This window comes from Pseudonaja textilis, chromosome 1, assembly GCF_049901715.1.
Source record: "Pseudonaja textilis isolate UNSWEBS1 chromosome 1, rPseTex1.2, whole genome shotgun sequence".
NCBI lineage: Eukaryota > Metazoa > Chordata > Lepidosauria > Squamata > Elapidae > Pseudonaja > Pseudonaja textilis.
The window spans coordinates 220075685-220092536 of record NC_141990.1 but is presented as its reverse complement, the minus strand read 5'-3'; the positions used below and the strand labels follow the sequence as shown (position 1 = coordinate 220092536).

The 16852-nt window shown below is 42.2% G+C and overlaps 1 protein-coding gene across 13 annotated transcripts in view; it reads left to right on the top strand.

The window, feature by feature from the left end:
* The window catches only part of TNS1 (tensin 1), a 368591-nt gene that overhangs the window by 110018 nt on the left and 241721 nt on the right, over positions 1-16852 (top strand). For 12 of the 13 annotated variants that reach the window (XM_087920518.1, XM_087920520.1, XM_087920516.1 and 9 more), the window contains exon 2: positions 14942-15056. In XM_087920518.1, coding sequence (XP_087776644.1) covers positions 14942-15056 — 115 coding nt within the window. Of the gene's footprint in view, positions 1-14941; positions 15057-16852 lie in introns of those variants that run through there. The other variant, XM_087920528.1, reaches the window with a different exon arrangement.

The following is a 16852-nucleotide window of genomic DNA, read 5'->3' as shown; positions in this document are numbered from 1 at the left end:
TGGGCAACTTGCACTTGTGGGATTTCTGGCCAACCCTCAGATTGACATTCTTCACAGGTTTGAAAAGCAAAAAATAGCTGAAATAAAGATCATAAACACACTTGTAGTTTCACTTAGTGCAGGGCTGTTTATCTCCCAGCCTGCGGGCTGGATGCATCACGTGCTGGCCACGCCCGCGCCTGATTTAGCGAAGGGGGAAAAACGTCACTGCCATGACAACGTGAATTTGACACACTTGACTTAGTGACTGCCTCACTTAATAACTGGGGTGCCAGTCCCAATTATGGTTGCTAAATGAGAGCCACCTGCATTTTTTTATTTATACTGCTTTCCAGTAAAAAATGTCTTGAGGAAATGGCAATAAAATTCAGAGAAAACAGTTGGTTAAAATTTATCAACTATGTAAGATAAAGTACGTGGTAAAACAGCAAAATGGTAATAGAGTAAACGGAAGAAGGGAGATTAACATATCAAAGTACCATTAACTTATTATTAAATGCCTGAGGGATACAATGTCTTTCTCTGGTCCTGGTGCCAAAAATACAATGAAATTAATGCCAGACATACATACCTAAGTGGTGGCATTCAAGAGTTTTAGAGCCATCATTGAAAAGATATACATCTGGATAGTATTTGTTGCCCCTACGAAAGGATACCCTGTACAGGCTCTTTAAGGGTGATCTTAGACCAGGAGTGTCAAGTTCAAGGCCTGTGGGCCGGATTTGACCTACGGGTGCTTAAATCTGGCCCACAGGGCTGGCCTGGAAATAAGAAAGAACCAGCTTGCGGTGCCTCTGGTGGCTAAAACAGACCGTGTGTGCCCCCGGGCCTCGTTTTCACCCTCCATGGCCTCCTGCCAGGCAAAAACAAGCCAAAATCAGGCCCAAAACACGGGCCCAAAATGCCCCCCCCAACAGCCCCCAAATGGCCTGAAAAATGGGCCAAAAATGGTCCCAAAATGGCTGGAAGAGAGGCCAAAATGGCCAAAAAGGGGGTCCAAAGCAGCTCAAAAATGGGCCAATAACAGCCCCCAAAATGGGCCACGCCAGCCCCCTACTTCCACTGTCCCACACCCCACAGATAACAACTACAATGCTGATCTGGTCCTTGAACAAATCCAGTTTGACACCCCAGTTTTAGACTGCAGGGTGCTTGATGCTTTCCGAGCTTGGTTTTCTTGCAGATGTTTTATTACCCAACTAAGTAACATCATCAGTGCTAGATGTTTGCAAATTCCACTCCCTTTTAGCACTGGTAATATTACCTAGTCAGGTAAATGAAACGTCTGCAAGAAAACATGCAATCTCAGAGAGCACCAGGAACCTCACAGTTCAACCCTGAGCTACAAATATCGTCTTCCATTGATGATTTTAGAATAAGGACAAGAAGGTATGAACCATAGAGTTTCGAGGACATTCATAGGGGTGGGAGGTCTTGAACTATTTTTTAAAAGGGGGAGGTGGAGAAGAGATGGAAATGATAAAATACAATATACATATGCAAATTGCATCCCCATGGCAAACCTCCTAAAGCAGATACAATTTGTTTTTCCCGTGAATTACATGACATTGTAATGTAACCTGAGCACTGCTCAGCAAAGATGCTAATCTAATTGGCATTTGAGTCATCAGGAGGGAAGATTTAGTTTTACACTGGCAACTCCATTTTTGGAAAAGACCCAGATTAATTTTCCTTCATCTGTTAGTCCTGGATCCTGGATTTACTTATGCCTGGCTGGCCCTTACAATCTCACTGAGGGACAGGAGACAGGGAAAAGGGGGATTTTTTTTCCACCATAGTCTTCTTGGAGCCAATAAGAGCCAAGCAAGATTGGGGAGCATGGCCTGAAGGCTTCCTTGCCAACTCAACTTGCAAACAGCTGGATGTCTTTGGAACACGAGTCAGGGAAGCTGACAGAGGTCCGATCACCTTTAATTCTGCACAGATTGCCTCCTTTTTCCATACCAAACATCAATTATAAAATGATCTAATCTAAGTATATGTAAGATTCAGGCCTGTGGCCTAACCCTTTACTCAAACCAAAACTGCTGCCTTCTTCATCCTTGATGTATGGTGTGTGACTCAAGTCAGGGTCTTGATCCAAAATGTTGGAAAGAAAGAGAGAAAGGAAGGAAGTCTGGATCTCTTCAATCTTTTTTCTCTCCTATCATTCCCCAGCAGAATTTCCAGTTGCAATTTTTATCATCTTCTCTGCTAACCTTATAATAAGAGATAGTTTGAACAGGATTTAGAGGTTTTAGTTACTTTGGAAAACTCTGTTCTTGCTTCTTGTGGTTTATTTTGAAAATGGGAGAAAGGACCTGTTTCAGTGGCTGTTGCCTATGTCTAAGCATAACTGTGGGAATGGCTTCCATGCTGCACTGCTGATGTCCAGTTAGCTTCCATGTGAAGCTCTCCGTATATGTAATATAACGGCTCCTATTATCCCTTTAAAGGACATGGTTGTCTGAGGTTAGCAGAAGCCAAGATGCAACTAATCTGGAGGCCACCAAGTTGGAAAAGGTTTGTCTAGACTTTCTGAAAAAAATATTGGAGCAATTTCCAGTACCAAGACTCTCATCTCTCAGAGAACTGAGAGAAGCATCCTTTCATAACAGATCCCTGAAACTGAGACTTCTCATGCTATGGTAGATATGAATGTTCTGGTCTCCATTCTTTCTTTGCCAAGATAATTTTATTTATATGCCAGATGTGACACACTTGATGATTAGTTCTCTAGTATGTGCCAGTAGCATGATTATATAGAGCACAATATACTGTGGGGAAGCCCTCCTAAGGACTACCACCTTGATGTGATTGAACAAAGCATTCCTTGTCTTACATATAAATTAGAACCTAATTTAGAAAGCATGAACCAAGGAAAATCTAAAATTGTCAAACTGAAAATGCAGGGTACTAAATTACATGTTTTAAAATAGGTGAATTTAGATGGATGGAAATGGTTAGGTCAGATAGCTAAATGATATACAGATCATTTAAGAAAATAATGATATTTAAAAGAACACTTGATTGCATGATGTTCCAATGTGTATGGTATGTTTCAATGTGGGTGGGTAGATGGATGGGAAGAGAGGGTGAACCTATTTTCCAAAGCACCAAAATCAAGACAAGAAACAATGAATGGGTGGAAACTAATAAAGGAGAAAAACAGCTTAAAACTAAGGAGAAATTTCCTAATGGTGAGAGTAATTAACCAATGGAAAAACTTGCCTTCAGAAGTTGTGAGTGCTCCATCACTGAAGGTTTTTAATAAGAGACTGGACATCCATTTGTCTGAAATGGTACAGGATCTCCTGTTTGAGCAGGGATTTAGACTAGAACAGGGGTCTCCAACCTTGGCCACTTTAAGCCTGACAGACTTCAGCTCCCAGAATTCCCCAGCCAGCTTTGCTGGCTGGAGAATTCTGGAAGTTGAAGTCCTCCAGGCTTAAAGTGGCCAAGGTTGGAGACCCCAGGACTAGAAGACCTCCAAGATCCCTTCCAACTCTGTGATTCTGTTGTGTAGACATAATCAACAGGTAAAATATATCTGTATGCTGTGCTGGAGGGTATAGTGAGTGGGATAGTGCTTGCAGTACTGGGCTAGAGAATTTGTATTTAAATTTACAAATGGTGAGAGTTACTTCTCACACTGATAGGAATGGCAGCTGTCAAAACAGTGGAGAGAAGACAACTGCCTTTCCTTTAGAAAAGAGGTCCAATAACATGAGGACAGTGGAAAAGACTACACTAATAGCCTGCATATAGATGTTTTGTTTGGAAGTGGGGAACTTATTGAGATTCTTGGTTTGCAACTTTAACCTGCTTTCTACTATTAATTGGAGCAGGTAGAATTTTGTTCTTTAGATTAATGGTTTCCAGTCCAGACCCCAAGGATGGAACTCTGACACTTCTGAGTAATTGCCCTGAGAGCCCACAACCAGACCTAATCTTAGAGGAAATAGAGATTGGCCTTAAAGGGTGGGAGGAAGACCCATTACCAAGCCAACAGTCCAATAAATAGGGCTTGAGCCCAGACTGAGAAACTAACCTGAGGAGCTAAAACAAGCCCTTCCCTAGTTCAAGATAAATTGAGGGAGAGGGAAGCACATTCAGACAGATTCTGTTCCTATAGATCAGGGGTGTCAAACTCAATTTCATTGAAGGTCACATCAGGGTTGTGTTTGATCCTGGGGAGCGGGCCAGGGTGGATGTGGCCAGCTCAATGTCACTTGTGTCAGGGGCACGTGTGGTGGCCTGAGTGTCTGCCAGCGAAAATGGGCTCCCGAGCTCTGTTTTCAGCTAACAATGGCCTCCTGGGAAAATGGGGCTCAGGAGGGTGGTCCTCCCAAGCTCCGTTTTTGCTGGCAGAGGCAATCCAGGCTGGTCCTTTGCTGTTTCCAGGGTGACCCCGTGGGCTGGATCTAAGGCCCCTTCAGGTCGGATCTGGCCAGGGGGCCTTGAGTTTGACATCCCCGCTGTCGATGTTACAGTAAAAGTAGTCCTAATCCATATGGCATTAGTTTTTTAGTCTGCTGTACCTTGCAGAATTGAGATGACTTGGCTCTAAAAATACAAACTAGTGAATTTCACAATTTGTGGAAATTTGATTTTTCTGTTTCTTAATTGACAAATATAAAAGAAAACAGAAGAGTCACCAACACACAATCTACTTTCTCTGGGAATAATTCCTTCCACTTAGCCTCAATTTGCACTTTCCCTTTTTCACTGTAATAAAATCCTTGATAGTTACACTGAAGTTTCCCCTCTCATGAATTCTTCTGCAAGTGTCAAGAATCATGGAAGGAAAATGTAGAATCATAGCTTATTAAATCATTTGGAGTTTCTGTAAAATTGTTTCCACGAGGCATTGTGATCTTACATTGAATGTGTCTGCCCAACACATATGTATCTAACTTAGTTCTGTTCTGGGCAATAGAAGAACATTTTCAGCAATAAAACTCCCACATGTTTAGCATGTTGTAATACAAGAGACTAAATTATGGTTGAGTAGCTTTTGAACACAGCCATTAAAAGCTTCACCTGGAAAATATCTAGGTTAGAGAAACCAACCAAGTAGCAGTGGGATATGGAATTCTTTGTCTTGACAACACAATCGATAATGGTTTCCAGTGAACCGATGATTATTAATCCATTTTATTCTCATGTTCTATTTGCCCATCTTCTAACCTGGCATCTCTTTTGGAAATGCAGTGCAAAAAGATGAAAAAAGATCAGGGGAAAAGATAAGTAGCAAAAACTGTGGCTGTTTCTAATTTTAAATTTAAGGATTTTTGCTGATGGGCATATTAAAGTGCTTATCTGTCAGTTCCTAAGATAGAAGAGAAATATGCTGGTATAAACTGGGTTTATTGTGATGAAAGAAGTAAGACAAATGCTTTGGTGCTGTCTGAGCTTGCTTGCAGATGTTTCATCAGAGTTAGCGAATGTGGGCTTTGCCATATCTTGCCCTACCAGTGTTTGTAAGGGTGTGGGTTTTTTCCTCAATAGTTCCTTGATTAGGGTATTATTTTCTGTTGGATTGTTTCTCTGGTGTTAATTTCTGCTTATCTGGGTGTAGGCTTCTGGAGAGGATGAGTTCTGGTCTTTTTGATTCCTTCTTAGCTTTTTTATTGCCTCTTTTGAATAGTGTGTAAATGTGGTTTATCTCCATATGTCTGTTGACGGCTGGTTTATCTGAATGCCAGACTCCCTGGAATTTCCTAACATTTTTGGATTTAGCTCATAGTTTCCCAACTGAAGCTATGGTTGAGTCTATGTATTGTGAGGTCAAGGAGTTTTCATTGTGCTTTCCTTCTGACTGCTGGTTGGTGTTTGTGGCTGCTCTCTGCCAATCTTCTGCCAGAAATGTAGAGACTGTTACAGTTCTTACACTGTGTGTTGTAGATGGCAAACCTACATGTGCTTCAGGCAACTCTTCTTTTGTGCTTGTGGTTTCTCAGTGGGCCAGTTTCTGAACATGGATCTAGCATTCTTCTAAAAGAATGCAAAAGTAACGTTATAAGGAGCCAACCTAAGAAATGATGATCAGACAATATGTCATAGATACCTGTCTGAGAGCCAGGGATCCAGTCTCCCCAGCAACCATGTTGAGTAGCTGCTGGGAATCAATCCTCCCCTCCATCCTAGAATGGCCAGGAGCAGTTGGGCGGATTCCAACTGTTGACCATGATAGCAACCACATTGCTAGTGAAACATGCCAGAGAGTATTCAGGACTAGAATTGCATAAGGAAAAGAGGGGGAAAGTAAATCACTCCTTTAAAACTGGAGCAGCTCAAGATGACTTAAAGATGACTGTGTCCCTGTGGGTTGGGGATGAAATGAAAGTAATAATGTGAGGAGGTGGCAGAAAAATACAGTGACCGGGGTGCAAGTGGGCTTCCTGTGCAGTTGATTGGCCAGTAGGAGAGCAGACTGCTGGACTGGATGGGCCAGGGGTCCAATCCAGCAGGACACTGCTTATGTTGCTTTATATGTTTGCAAGGAGGGGGGAGGGCACAGAAGATCCCTAAGACTCCTCTACTCTTCAGATTTGAATTGGGAGGCCAAATCTGTGTCCTGTACAACAGCAATAGCACTTAGACTTGTATACTGCTTTATAGTGCTTTACAAATTACAGCCCTCTCTAAGCGGTTTTACAGAGTCAGCCTATTGCCCCCAACAATCTGGGTCCTCATTTTACCCACCTTGGAAGGATGGAAGGCTGAGGCAACCTTGAGCCTGGTGGGATTTGAACTGCCAAATTGCAGGCAGCCAGTAGTCAGCAGAAGTAGCCTGCAGTACTGCACTCGAACCACTGCACCACCAGGGGTTTATAGACAATGAAGATTGGCTCACTGCTGCATTTTTTTTAAAAAAAGGAACACAGGATATGACATCAATTTCCGTAATGTCATATTGAAATGGCATTACCTTAGGCCAGTGGTCCCTAACCTTTTGGCCACTACGGACTGGTTCCTTGGAAAGAGGTTTCTCTGTGGACCGGAGGGGGTGTGGTTTTGTGTGCTGCTTGCCCCACAGATGTGGCTTTGCTTGTTTGCACAGCCTGGTTTCTGGCATTCTGTGGAGGGGAGAAGTCGGGGACTTGTCTTAGGTGGTATAAAAAAATACAATAAACAGTGGCAGTGGCTGCTGGAAGAGTGGGGGGGGGAGGGGGGGAAGCACAAGCTAGTGGAATTGGAGGGGGAATGTGGTTGTAGCCCAGGACCTAGACATAGGGTTGATCAGGCTGACAAAGCTTCATTCTTCATGTTCAAATTAAATAAACAGCCTTCTCCCCTGCTCTATTCAACTTTCCCTGGGGGTTAATAGGATGAGAAATAGTAGAAGCTCGGGGAGGGGAAGGAACAGAGGTCATCTCTGCCTAGGAAATTTAGGATCAAGTAAACTTTTTAACACGCATGCTTGGCTTGGCTTGGCTGGGCTTGTATGGGAAAGTTGCTACTCCTTCAGCTTTCCTTAGCTTAGAGGCTTTAGTACGGCTTGAATAATAAAAAGGAAGTTAGCTTTTATGGTAGATTTCCTTTATCATGTGTCATAATCCAAGAGCTCATTGAAATGCACTATTGAACAAGTTTCAATCTTGCATCTTAAGAATGATCAAAAGGAAAAGTGGAAGAATGTTTGTTTTGTGCTCTTTCAAGACCCCCTTTTGGAGTGATGTCATCTATGTTACTTACTGATCATGAATCTGAAATGCAGAGTGCTGCTGGGAGGGGGACATAATGAAGGCACCAAACCATGAGTAAACTAAAAGGGCAGTATTTGGCCATCCCATTGTAGACTTGGAAGCGAAACAGGGTAAAGTCTTGGTTAATATTTGGAAGATCACCAAGAAAATTCAGGGCAGCAATCCAGATTGGCAAATCAACTTCCATCACATTAACAAGAAAACGGCATGATTGAGTCTAGCTTGACTTTAAAGGGCATCTTTTAATGGAGAGTAAATACCAGGAGTGATTCATTTACCTAAAGCAACTTAGATGACTTAGATGACAACATAGCATCGTTAATCTGTGGCCTTCTTTAGTTGAGGCTACCATTCGTATTTCCATGGATGGTCCCTTTGCAAAGCCTCAGGGCCCATTCGTGTAACATCAAAGGACAGCAAGAACATTTATGTCAATGGAGCAATGGAGGCTGAAAAGTCTTTTCTGCTGGACAGAGTAGCTTAGCTATCCAAAACTAGATGAAGATGTGAAAGAAATAGACTGGCAATAAATAGCAATTGGACTAATAGTACTATTCCAGTCCCAAACCTTTGGGGGGTGGGGGTGGGGGGAGGGCAGGGGGGTAGCAGCCAGAATGCAGAATTGATTTACTTTCCAACTATCTAATCCTGAAAGGGGATAGGTCTTCTTGCCACTTGAGAGGAAGCAGCCCCACCCCTCTCTCTGTGTTGGACAGAGAATGGTTGTGACCTGTTCCCTTTTTACTGTAGGAAGGATAGAAAAAAAAAAGAGAATGAATGGTGAATGATGTCATTAAATGTGGAATTTGCAAGGCCATCATATTCCGTTCCATTGCTTGGCTGCGAAGTCTTAATTCCTGAGGTGCTTTATAATGAAATTTGGTCTTAATTTTCACATCACCAATGAGGAGGTTATCTTCTGAGCCTTATTTTTCATTTTCCCATTTTTTAAAAAAACAATTCTTTTTTTTTTCCTGGCAAGACATGCCAATTCACTTATAGAAATAATTCCAGTAGTAGGAAGGTAATTCCTCTCTGGGCCCCATCTCTCTCAACCTCTGCAGTAATTCCTCTATAATTTAATGACTTACCAAGGCTTGTCTTTAAACTGCGAGTAAACCGCTGGTTCCTCCTGACCACAAGTGGTTATATGTGGTATGTTCAATCTAGTTAACATGAATTATGAATTTTGAACTCTGACTTTGCTGCCTTAAAGCTATAGTTTTAGTTATCAGTCTTCATTCTTGGGCATTTTGGGGGGATAAATGAAGCCACAATCAAGCACACAAAGAGCACAGTGAGCTAGGCTAAATAAACAGCGAGTAATTCACAAGCTAGTGTATTATGTTTAGTTTTTGTCCCAGAAATGGGAACTCGTCCCTTCACACACTAAGATTCATACATCTGTAGAATGATTCTGGGAATTCAGTCAGGCAGACATGCATGTGATATACATCAAATAGGGATGTTCCTCCAAGTGTAACTTCCTTCATATTGCTCTGACTACAACTCCCAAAATTTTCAGCTAGCACAGTCTCGACTGAGAATTTAGTAGTGTTGACCCATATAGAATATACTAGATAAAGACAGCTTTAGAAGAATGTGCAATCCAATTAGAAGTCTGTTTATTTATGCAGATCCTTTGCTCTGGTATGTGGCTTATATGTCATCATCATCATCATCATCATCTTTTAATGACCCCAGGTGGAGTCTGGGCAACTGAATAGAACTGAGTGTTTACTGGACAGATAGCCTTCCTGTCCCCAATGCAGACTTGTATTCAGCAGATATATTCTCAATGTGCCCCGAGAGAGAAATATCTGCCTATACCTAGGATTGAACTCATAGCAGAAGTGGTATTCAGCAGGTTCTGACCAGTTCTGGAGAACTAGTAGCGGAAATTTTGAGTACTTTGGAGAACCAGCAAATACCACCTCTGACTGGAGATTTTACAGTATCCTTTACTCTGCCATGCCCACCAAGCCACGCCCACAGAACCGGAGTAGACAAATTTGAATCTCACCACTGACTCACAGCCTCTTGATTCTGAGGCAAGTGCTCCACCTCTCGGCCACCACACCACTCTATGCAGTTCATAGGTAAATAGGTAAAAATAGTTGACTAGCAGATGAATACTGCTAACAGAAAGTCAGGGCAGCTTTTTTTCTTTTTACTTACCCAAGCAAGAAATTGTCAGATGAACCAATCTTCAAAATATTTTTTTATTTCAAATTTTATTTTTGGAGTAACCAAAGTTATAGGCCCATTTCCCCAATTCAACAAGGTAACGCTTTTAAGAGTTTTGCCTGGCCTCCTTATTACCATATTAAATAATACTATAATGGGAAATATGCAAATTAAGACAAAAAAGTGAACATTTATGAATACATAATAATAATAATGATAATGATAATGATAATGATAATAATAATAATAATTATAATTATAATTATAATTATAATTATAATTATAATAATAATAATTTATTTGCGGTCACAGACCAAAACACAAGTACAACAAAAGAAGAACATGGGAAAATTAATCATGAACAATTGGTCACCAAAAACTTGACTAAGGGGAATTACAGCGTTCTCCTCTGATGGTTACAGCTCTTAAAAAAAAAAGTGGAAATCTGAGAAGTAATGTATGAGGAGCCATCCCCTAGACAATATAAGAACAAATTATTAACATTGGGTCTAGAAGGGTCTGTTTCAAGGAGAGGCAGTAACTTAGATCTGCCTGCGTTATACATAGGGCAATATAAAAGGACATGGTCCACAGTTTCAACCTCAGCTCTGTCACAGGGGTATAGCCGCTTGTTAATCGGGAGCCTCCTAAGTCGCCTATCCAGTAGTGCTGAGGGCAGAACATTAAAGCGAGCTAGGGAGAAAGCTCTTCTATACTTGGGAATGGTTAGAGTGTAAAAATAGGAAGCCATCCTCAGTCCATAATTATTAAATTGGCTGAAGATCAGAGGGGAACAAGTTTTGTTGGCTCTGGCTCATAGATATTGCAAGTCAATGTCCACAAGCCATTGGACTACCTTAAATTGGGTGTCCTTAAGGCCATAATCTCCCAGGGCATCCCCCCCCCCCTGTAAAACCTAGCCGGTGTAATTTCTTCATCAGCTCCCTCTCCCAATGAGAAATATGAGAGTCAGCAAACGCCAGGGAGAGGTAGCTACCAGGAACTGCCAGAAAGAGCACCTGAAACCACCATTTAAAGGTGTTAATCCACGCCATACATTTGACTGATCGAGTGCCCAGTTCCAGGTACATCGGAGCAAAACCAGCACAAGGAGGAAGACCCAGAAGTTTTCTAAGAAAGACAGCCTGGGTTCTTTCAATACGATCCTTGAAGCCCCATAACCATATGAGAATTCTGTAAAGGGTTTGAGCCAAAGTTTTGGCTTTGTAAATACGCAGAGCAGAAGGAATAAACTGGCCTCCTTGGGTATAAAAAAATCTTAAAAGCTGGTGACTACAGGAGGCTGAATTCAGCACCTGGGTTCAATGTCTAGTCCAAGCACTGGTGTTCTGAAATTAAATACCTAAGTACTTAAAATGGAAAACCTGCTTAACAGCATTACCATTGATAGCCCAGTTATACAATTTCCGGGTTCTAGAGAACACCAATACTTTGGATTTGTCATAATTAATGGACAATTGGTTCTCAGCACAGTAAGACCCAAATGCAGAAAGTAATCTTTTCAGACCTAGCCTTGACAATGAAACGAGGGCCACATCATCAGCATAAAGGAGAAGCGGGATCTTCGTAGTTGACAGCTTTGGAGCGTGGGACTCAATACATCCAATGTGAAAGGCCAAGTCAGATAAGAATAAATTAAACAAAAGAGGAGCCAGAACACAAGCCTGCCCTACTCTGTTCTTAATCGGGATAGGATTAGAAAGTTCTCCCTGCAAACCACAACTGACCTGACTGGAGGTCTGATTGTACAAGGATCTAATTAGGAACAGAAGACGTCTATCGATAGAACTTTTGAGCAGTTTTGACCACAACAGTCCCCTAGGGACTGAGTCAAACACTGACTTTAGGTCGATAAAAGCAGTAAAAAGTTTGCCACCTGGTATGGCAGTTTATTTATCGACCAGGTGCGCTAAGACAAAGCAGTGGTCCAGTGTGGCATAGCCCGCTTTAAACCCAATCTGTTCAGCACCAATGATTGTAACCAGGGGGTAGTGGTCGCTCTCCGTAAGGCAGTCCACATAAAAAGCACGGACTGCCTTTCTAAGAAGCTGGATACCACCACAAAATCAATAACACTACTCCCACGTGAGGAACTAAAAGTAAACTCACCAGTTAGATCACTTAGGGCAGGGGTCCCCAACCACCGGTCCGTGGACTGGTACTGGTCCGTGGAACAATTTCTACCGGGCCGCCGGTTTGCTGGGCGCTGCCATCTTGTTTTGATGAAAAAGTGCTTCCGGTGAGCTTTTCCGGGTAGAAAGCGGCGTTTGGGTGCTGAAAGAATCCTCGCAGCTTAGTTTCATCGAGGAGGGGGGGGGGGGGCGGCTTCAAACAAAACTAAGGCACGAGGATTCTTTCAGCACGCATGGCAAGATGAGCCGAGCGACCATCCCGAAGCCGTCGCGAAGCCCATCGACACAGTTACAAAGGAGGAGTTGAAGGTGGAGGGGAGAAGTGGGGGACGGCTGACTGGCCGGTCGCTCGGCTCGCCTTGCCATGTGTGCTGATGCCGGTACCGGGCCACGGATGATTTTGTGATGCCAGACCGGGCCGCGGATGATTTTGTGATGCCGGTACTGGGCCGCGGCACAAAAAAGGTTGGGGGCTACTGACTTAGGGTATTCCCATTAAGAATTATCTTATAGTGTTGGGCTGCTAAAAGGGCTAATTGAATGCCAGCAAAATTTGTTAATTCATCTTTAGAATGTCTGGATGAAATCAGGTGTCCTATGGCCTGGAGGGTTTCTTGGGAGTAGAGTGCCTCAATTGATGGGGCACTTGGACTCCCAATCGGGCGTTAAAGTCGTCCCCTATAAGGATGTACAGCGCTGGGAATTTAGTTTCCATACACATTTATGAATATATTTGAACTTGAGAATTTCCTGTGAATTTCCCTCTCTTGCTCTTTCCAGCCTGCTCTTTCCCTGTTTCTTCAAGAAATGTAGTCCCAAAGTTTGATGTATTTTTGCACTGCAAAAGATCTAAACGTAGGAGCAAAGTTAAATAGCATGGAGTCATAAAAGAACAGTTTACTATAAAAAGTAACAATGATCTTATTCCTTTCTTGGTTATACTGCTATCTGGGAATCACTTGTTAGATAGATAGATTGATAATCTTTATTGTTCCTGACCAGCAAATAAGAGATTCAACCAATAAGAGATTCTTTTGTTGATGCATTTGTGTGAAATACTGGCACCTAGTGGTGTAGCAAGGAAATGCTTCCTTAATATAATTTAAAAATCTGTATCAGAGGTATCCGTATTAGGGCAGTACTTTTATTTGACCGACAAACAGTTACAGCAGGGGTGTCAAACTCGATTTCACTGAGGGCCGCATCAGAGTTGTGTTTGACCTCGGTGGGGGGCTGGGTGTGTGTGGCCAGGGTGTGTGTGGTCAGCCCAATTTCACTTGTGTCGGGGCACCTGTGGCAAAAATGGCCTTCCGAGCTCCGTTTTTGGTTGCAATGGCCTCCTGCAACCAACTGCCAGCAAAAACGGAGCTCTCAAGGGCCACATGCAGCCCTCCCAAGCTCCATTTTCACTGGCAGAAGCACCACAGACCAATCCTTCCCTGTTTCCAGGGTTGTCCCGCGAGCCATATCTAAGCATCCCCAGGTTTAACTCCCCTGCCTTAGGTATTCAAATTCTGATGTTGTCTGACATTTAGTTGTGCGAATGTAGGCTATCTACTCATCAAAGTACAGGTAGTCCTCGACTTATGACCACAACTGAGCTCCACCTTTATGTTGCTAAGCGAAACATTTGTTAAGTGAGCTTTGCCCCATTTTACGACCTTTCTTGCCACAGTTGTGAAGCAGATCACTGCAACTGTTCAAGTTAGTAACACCGTTGTTAAGTGGATCTGGCTTCCCCATTGACTTTGCTTGTCAGAAAGTCACAAAATAACCCTGCGACACAGCAAAGATCAGAATTATGAACCCGTTGCCAAGCATCTGAATTTTGATCACATGATCATGGGGATGTTGCAATGGTTGTCAGTGTGAAACACAGTCATAAGTCACTTTTTCAGTGACACGGTAACTTTGAATGGTCACTTAAGAAAGTGTTGTAAGTCAAGTATGGTACCCACTTTTTGGGTGTGTGTGTGTGAAACTTGTTTATTAGTTGTGGGTCATATGCAAACGAATTCAAGTACAGCAAATGGATGGGATAGACTCTTAGCAATGATATCCCCAGATCTACTTCTTTTAAAACCAGAAATCTGGGACCTTGTGTGATGTAATAATTAAAGGATTATACTGGGACTGATGGGACCTCTGTAACAAATCCATTGTGGATGAGTTTTGGACCAATGATCCACTTTCAGCCAACCTAAATTACAGGATTGTTTTAGTGCGGATGTATGAATGTACGCTTAAAGTAAGTCCTCTGCCTTTTGGAGGAAAAGCAGGTTATAAATATAATAAATAAATCATTGTTCCCACAAGAGAAACCACATGGGAAATAGCGACTGAACAAGACAGAGATGACGAACAAAGTCTGGTAGTCCTGGTGTAGTCCATGTTCGTTTTTAGAATCAGAGCGGAAGGCCACAAACATAACTTTCAAGAGGTAAACTTGTTTCCATCCCAACCCCAATACTCTAGAGCAGGGGTGTCCAACTTTGGCAACTTTAAGACTTATAGATTTCAACTCCCAGAATTCCCCAGCCAGAGGAATTCTGGGAGTTGAAGTCCACAAGTCTTAAAGTTGCCAAGGTTGGACACCCCTGCTCTAGAGGTAGGTATTCGGCAGGTTCTGACCAGTTCTGGGGAACTGGTAGTGGACATTTTGAGTAGTCAGGAGAACTGGCAAATCCCAGCTCTGACTGGAGGTTTTACAGTATCCTCCCCCTGCCAGGCTCACTGAGCCCAGCCCACAGAACTGGAATCTGCTGGAATCAACTGGAGATCTGTCTACATCCTTCCTGATTCTGGCTTAATTTTTAATCCATTTCTCGATTTAAAAGTGAAGTGTTTTTTTTTTTAACTGACAATATTGTTTCTCTTTCTTCCCTGCAGCCTCAGGACCTGGAAGCGTCCACATCCCACACTTTCAAAGTGAAGAGTTTCAAGAAAGTAAAACCATGTGGGATATGTCGTCAGGCGATTACCCGGGAAGGTAGTACCTGCCGAGGTGAGTGATGATGGCTATGGGAGGGCAAAGTTCAAGCTTCCATACCAAATGTAACTGCAGGTTGTCCTCCACTTTACAACTGTTCATTTAGCGATGATTTGAAGTTACAATGACCTTGAAAGAAGTGACTTACATTTACAACAGTTGCAGGGTCTTGTGATCACATGATTACAATTTGCAACCTTCCCAACTGACTTTTGACAAACAAAGTCAGTAGGGAAGTTGAATTAATAACCTTAGTGATTCACATAACAATTACTGTAAAAATAGTTGTAAAATTGGGTCCAGTCTCATGAAGTTTCATTTAATGAAATTTAACCAAATTTCTGGTCCAGTGTTGGTCATAAGTAGAGTACTATTTGTAGTTTGCTAGTAGAGAACAAATTACAGTTAATCCTCAACTTACAACAGTTCATTTAGTGACCATTCAAAGTTACAACAGCACTGAAAAAAGTGACTTATGACCGTTTTTCACAGTTACGACCTTCGTAGAATCCCCATAATCATGTGATCAAAATTCAGATGCTGGACAAATGGTTCATACTTATGACCATTACTGTGTCCCTGGGTCATGTGATAAGCTTTTGCAAACTTTTCACAATTAAAGTCAATGGGGAAGCCAGATTCACTTAACAACTGGGTTACTAACTTATCAACTGCAGTGATTCACTTAACAACGATGGCAAGGAAATCGGGCAAAGGCCACTTAACAAATACCTCACAACAACAGAAATGTTGGGCACAATTGTGGTCGTAAGTAGAGGACTACCTGTATAGAATTGTATTGGCCAATGTTAGTCCACCCCCACCAGGGACACTCCTGGCATGGAAATAAAGAAAAATGTCCCCATTTCCCAGTGTAGATTAATATAATCAGAGAATGCTAGTGATTATGGCTAAACATTTCTGAAAATATGGATGCAAGAGCTTATATTTGAATTTAACATTCCTTTTGTGGGCTTCTTATGGATATTTGCTCAGATACTGTGTGAATAGAATGGTGGCTTAAATGGCCTCTGATGTAATCCAGAGCAAGACTTTTCTCAGGTCCTTCTGTTCCCATCCACATGTCCTAGAGGTCTAGCAGGTATGTTTGTTAGACTGCTCACTCCATGTAATGTGGAGCCTCCCTTCTCCTCCATCTTGAAATGAAAATAATGGTTTTGCTTTCCTGTGTATGGAAGTGTCAGGCCTACAAGGATGGGCGCCTTAAGGAACCAATGCCATCTAGGTCAGGACTATTTTTGTTGTAATAGTTATAATAATAGAATCTTGAAAGTTTGAAAGTTCTTTCCCCATTTCTCCTTCCCTTTATCTTCATGTGAACTAAGCAATGACTGATCTGAGATGTTTCCTCAAGTGATGTTTTTGGCCTGGACTCAAGCCCAGGTTGAGGCTTTGTATCAAATTGTGGCCTTGCTTTTGATTCCTCCTCTTATCCTTCCAGGCCATCCCCTGTTCCCTCTTCATATAAGGAAGAAAAGAACATCGTAAAATTCCCTGATTGCATTAATTAAACACAATTGACTGAATCAGCTGCTTCCCCAAAGTAAAGACTTATGTGTCAGTAGTACACAATATCTGATTCTCACTCTAAGGATAACCATCGTCAATATCTTTCTCCCATCCATTCAGTACAAAAGAGACTGGGAAGCTTATCACATTTTTTTATTTAAAAAAAAATATAAGACTGGAGGAATAATTCAGGGTAGGCTCATTGGAATAGCTCTACTATGGAAAGAACAATGGAGATTCCTACTCAACTGTTTCTTCTAGCTTTCTGTCTTCACTTGCAT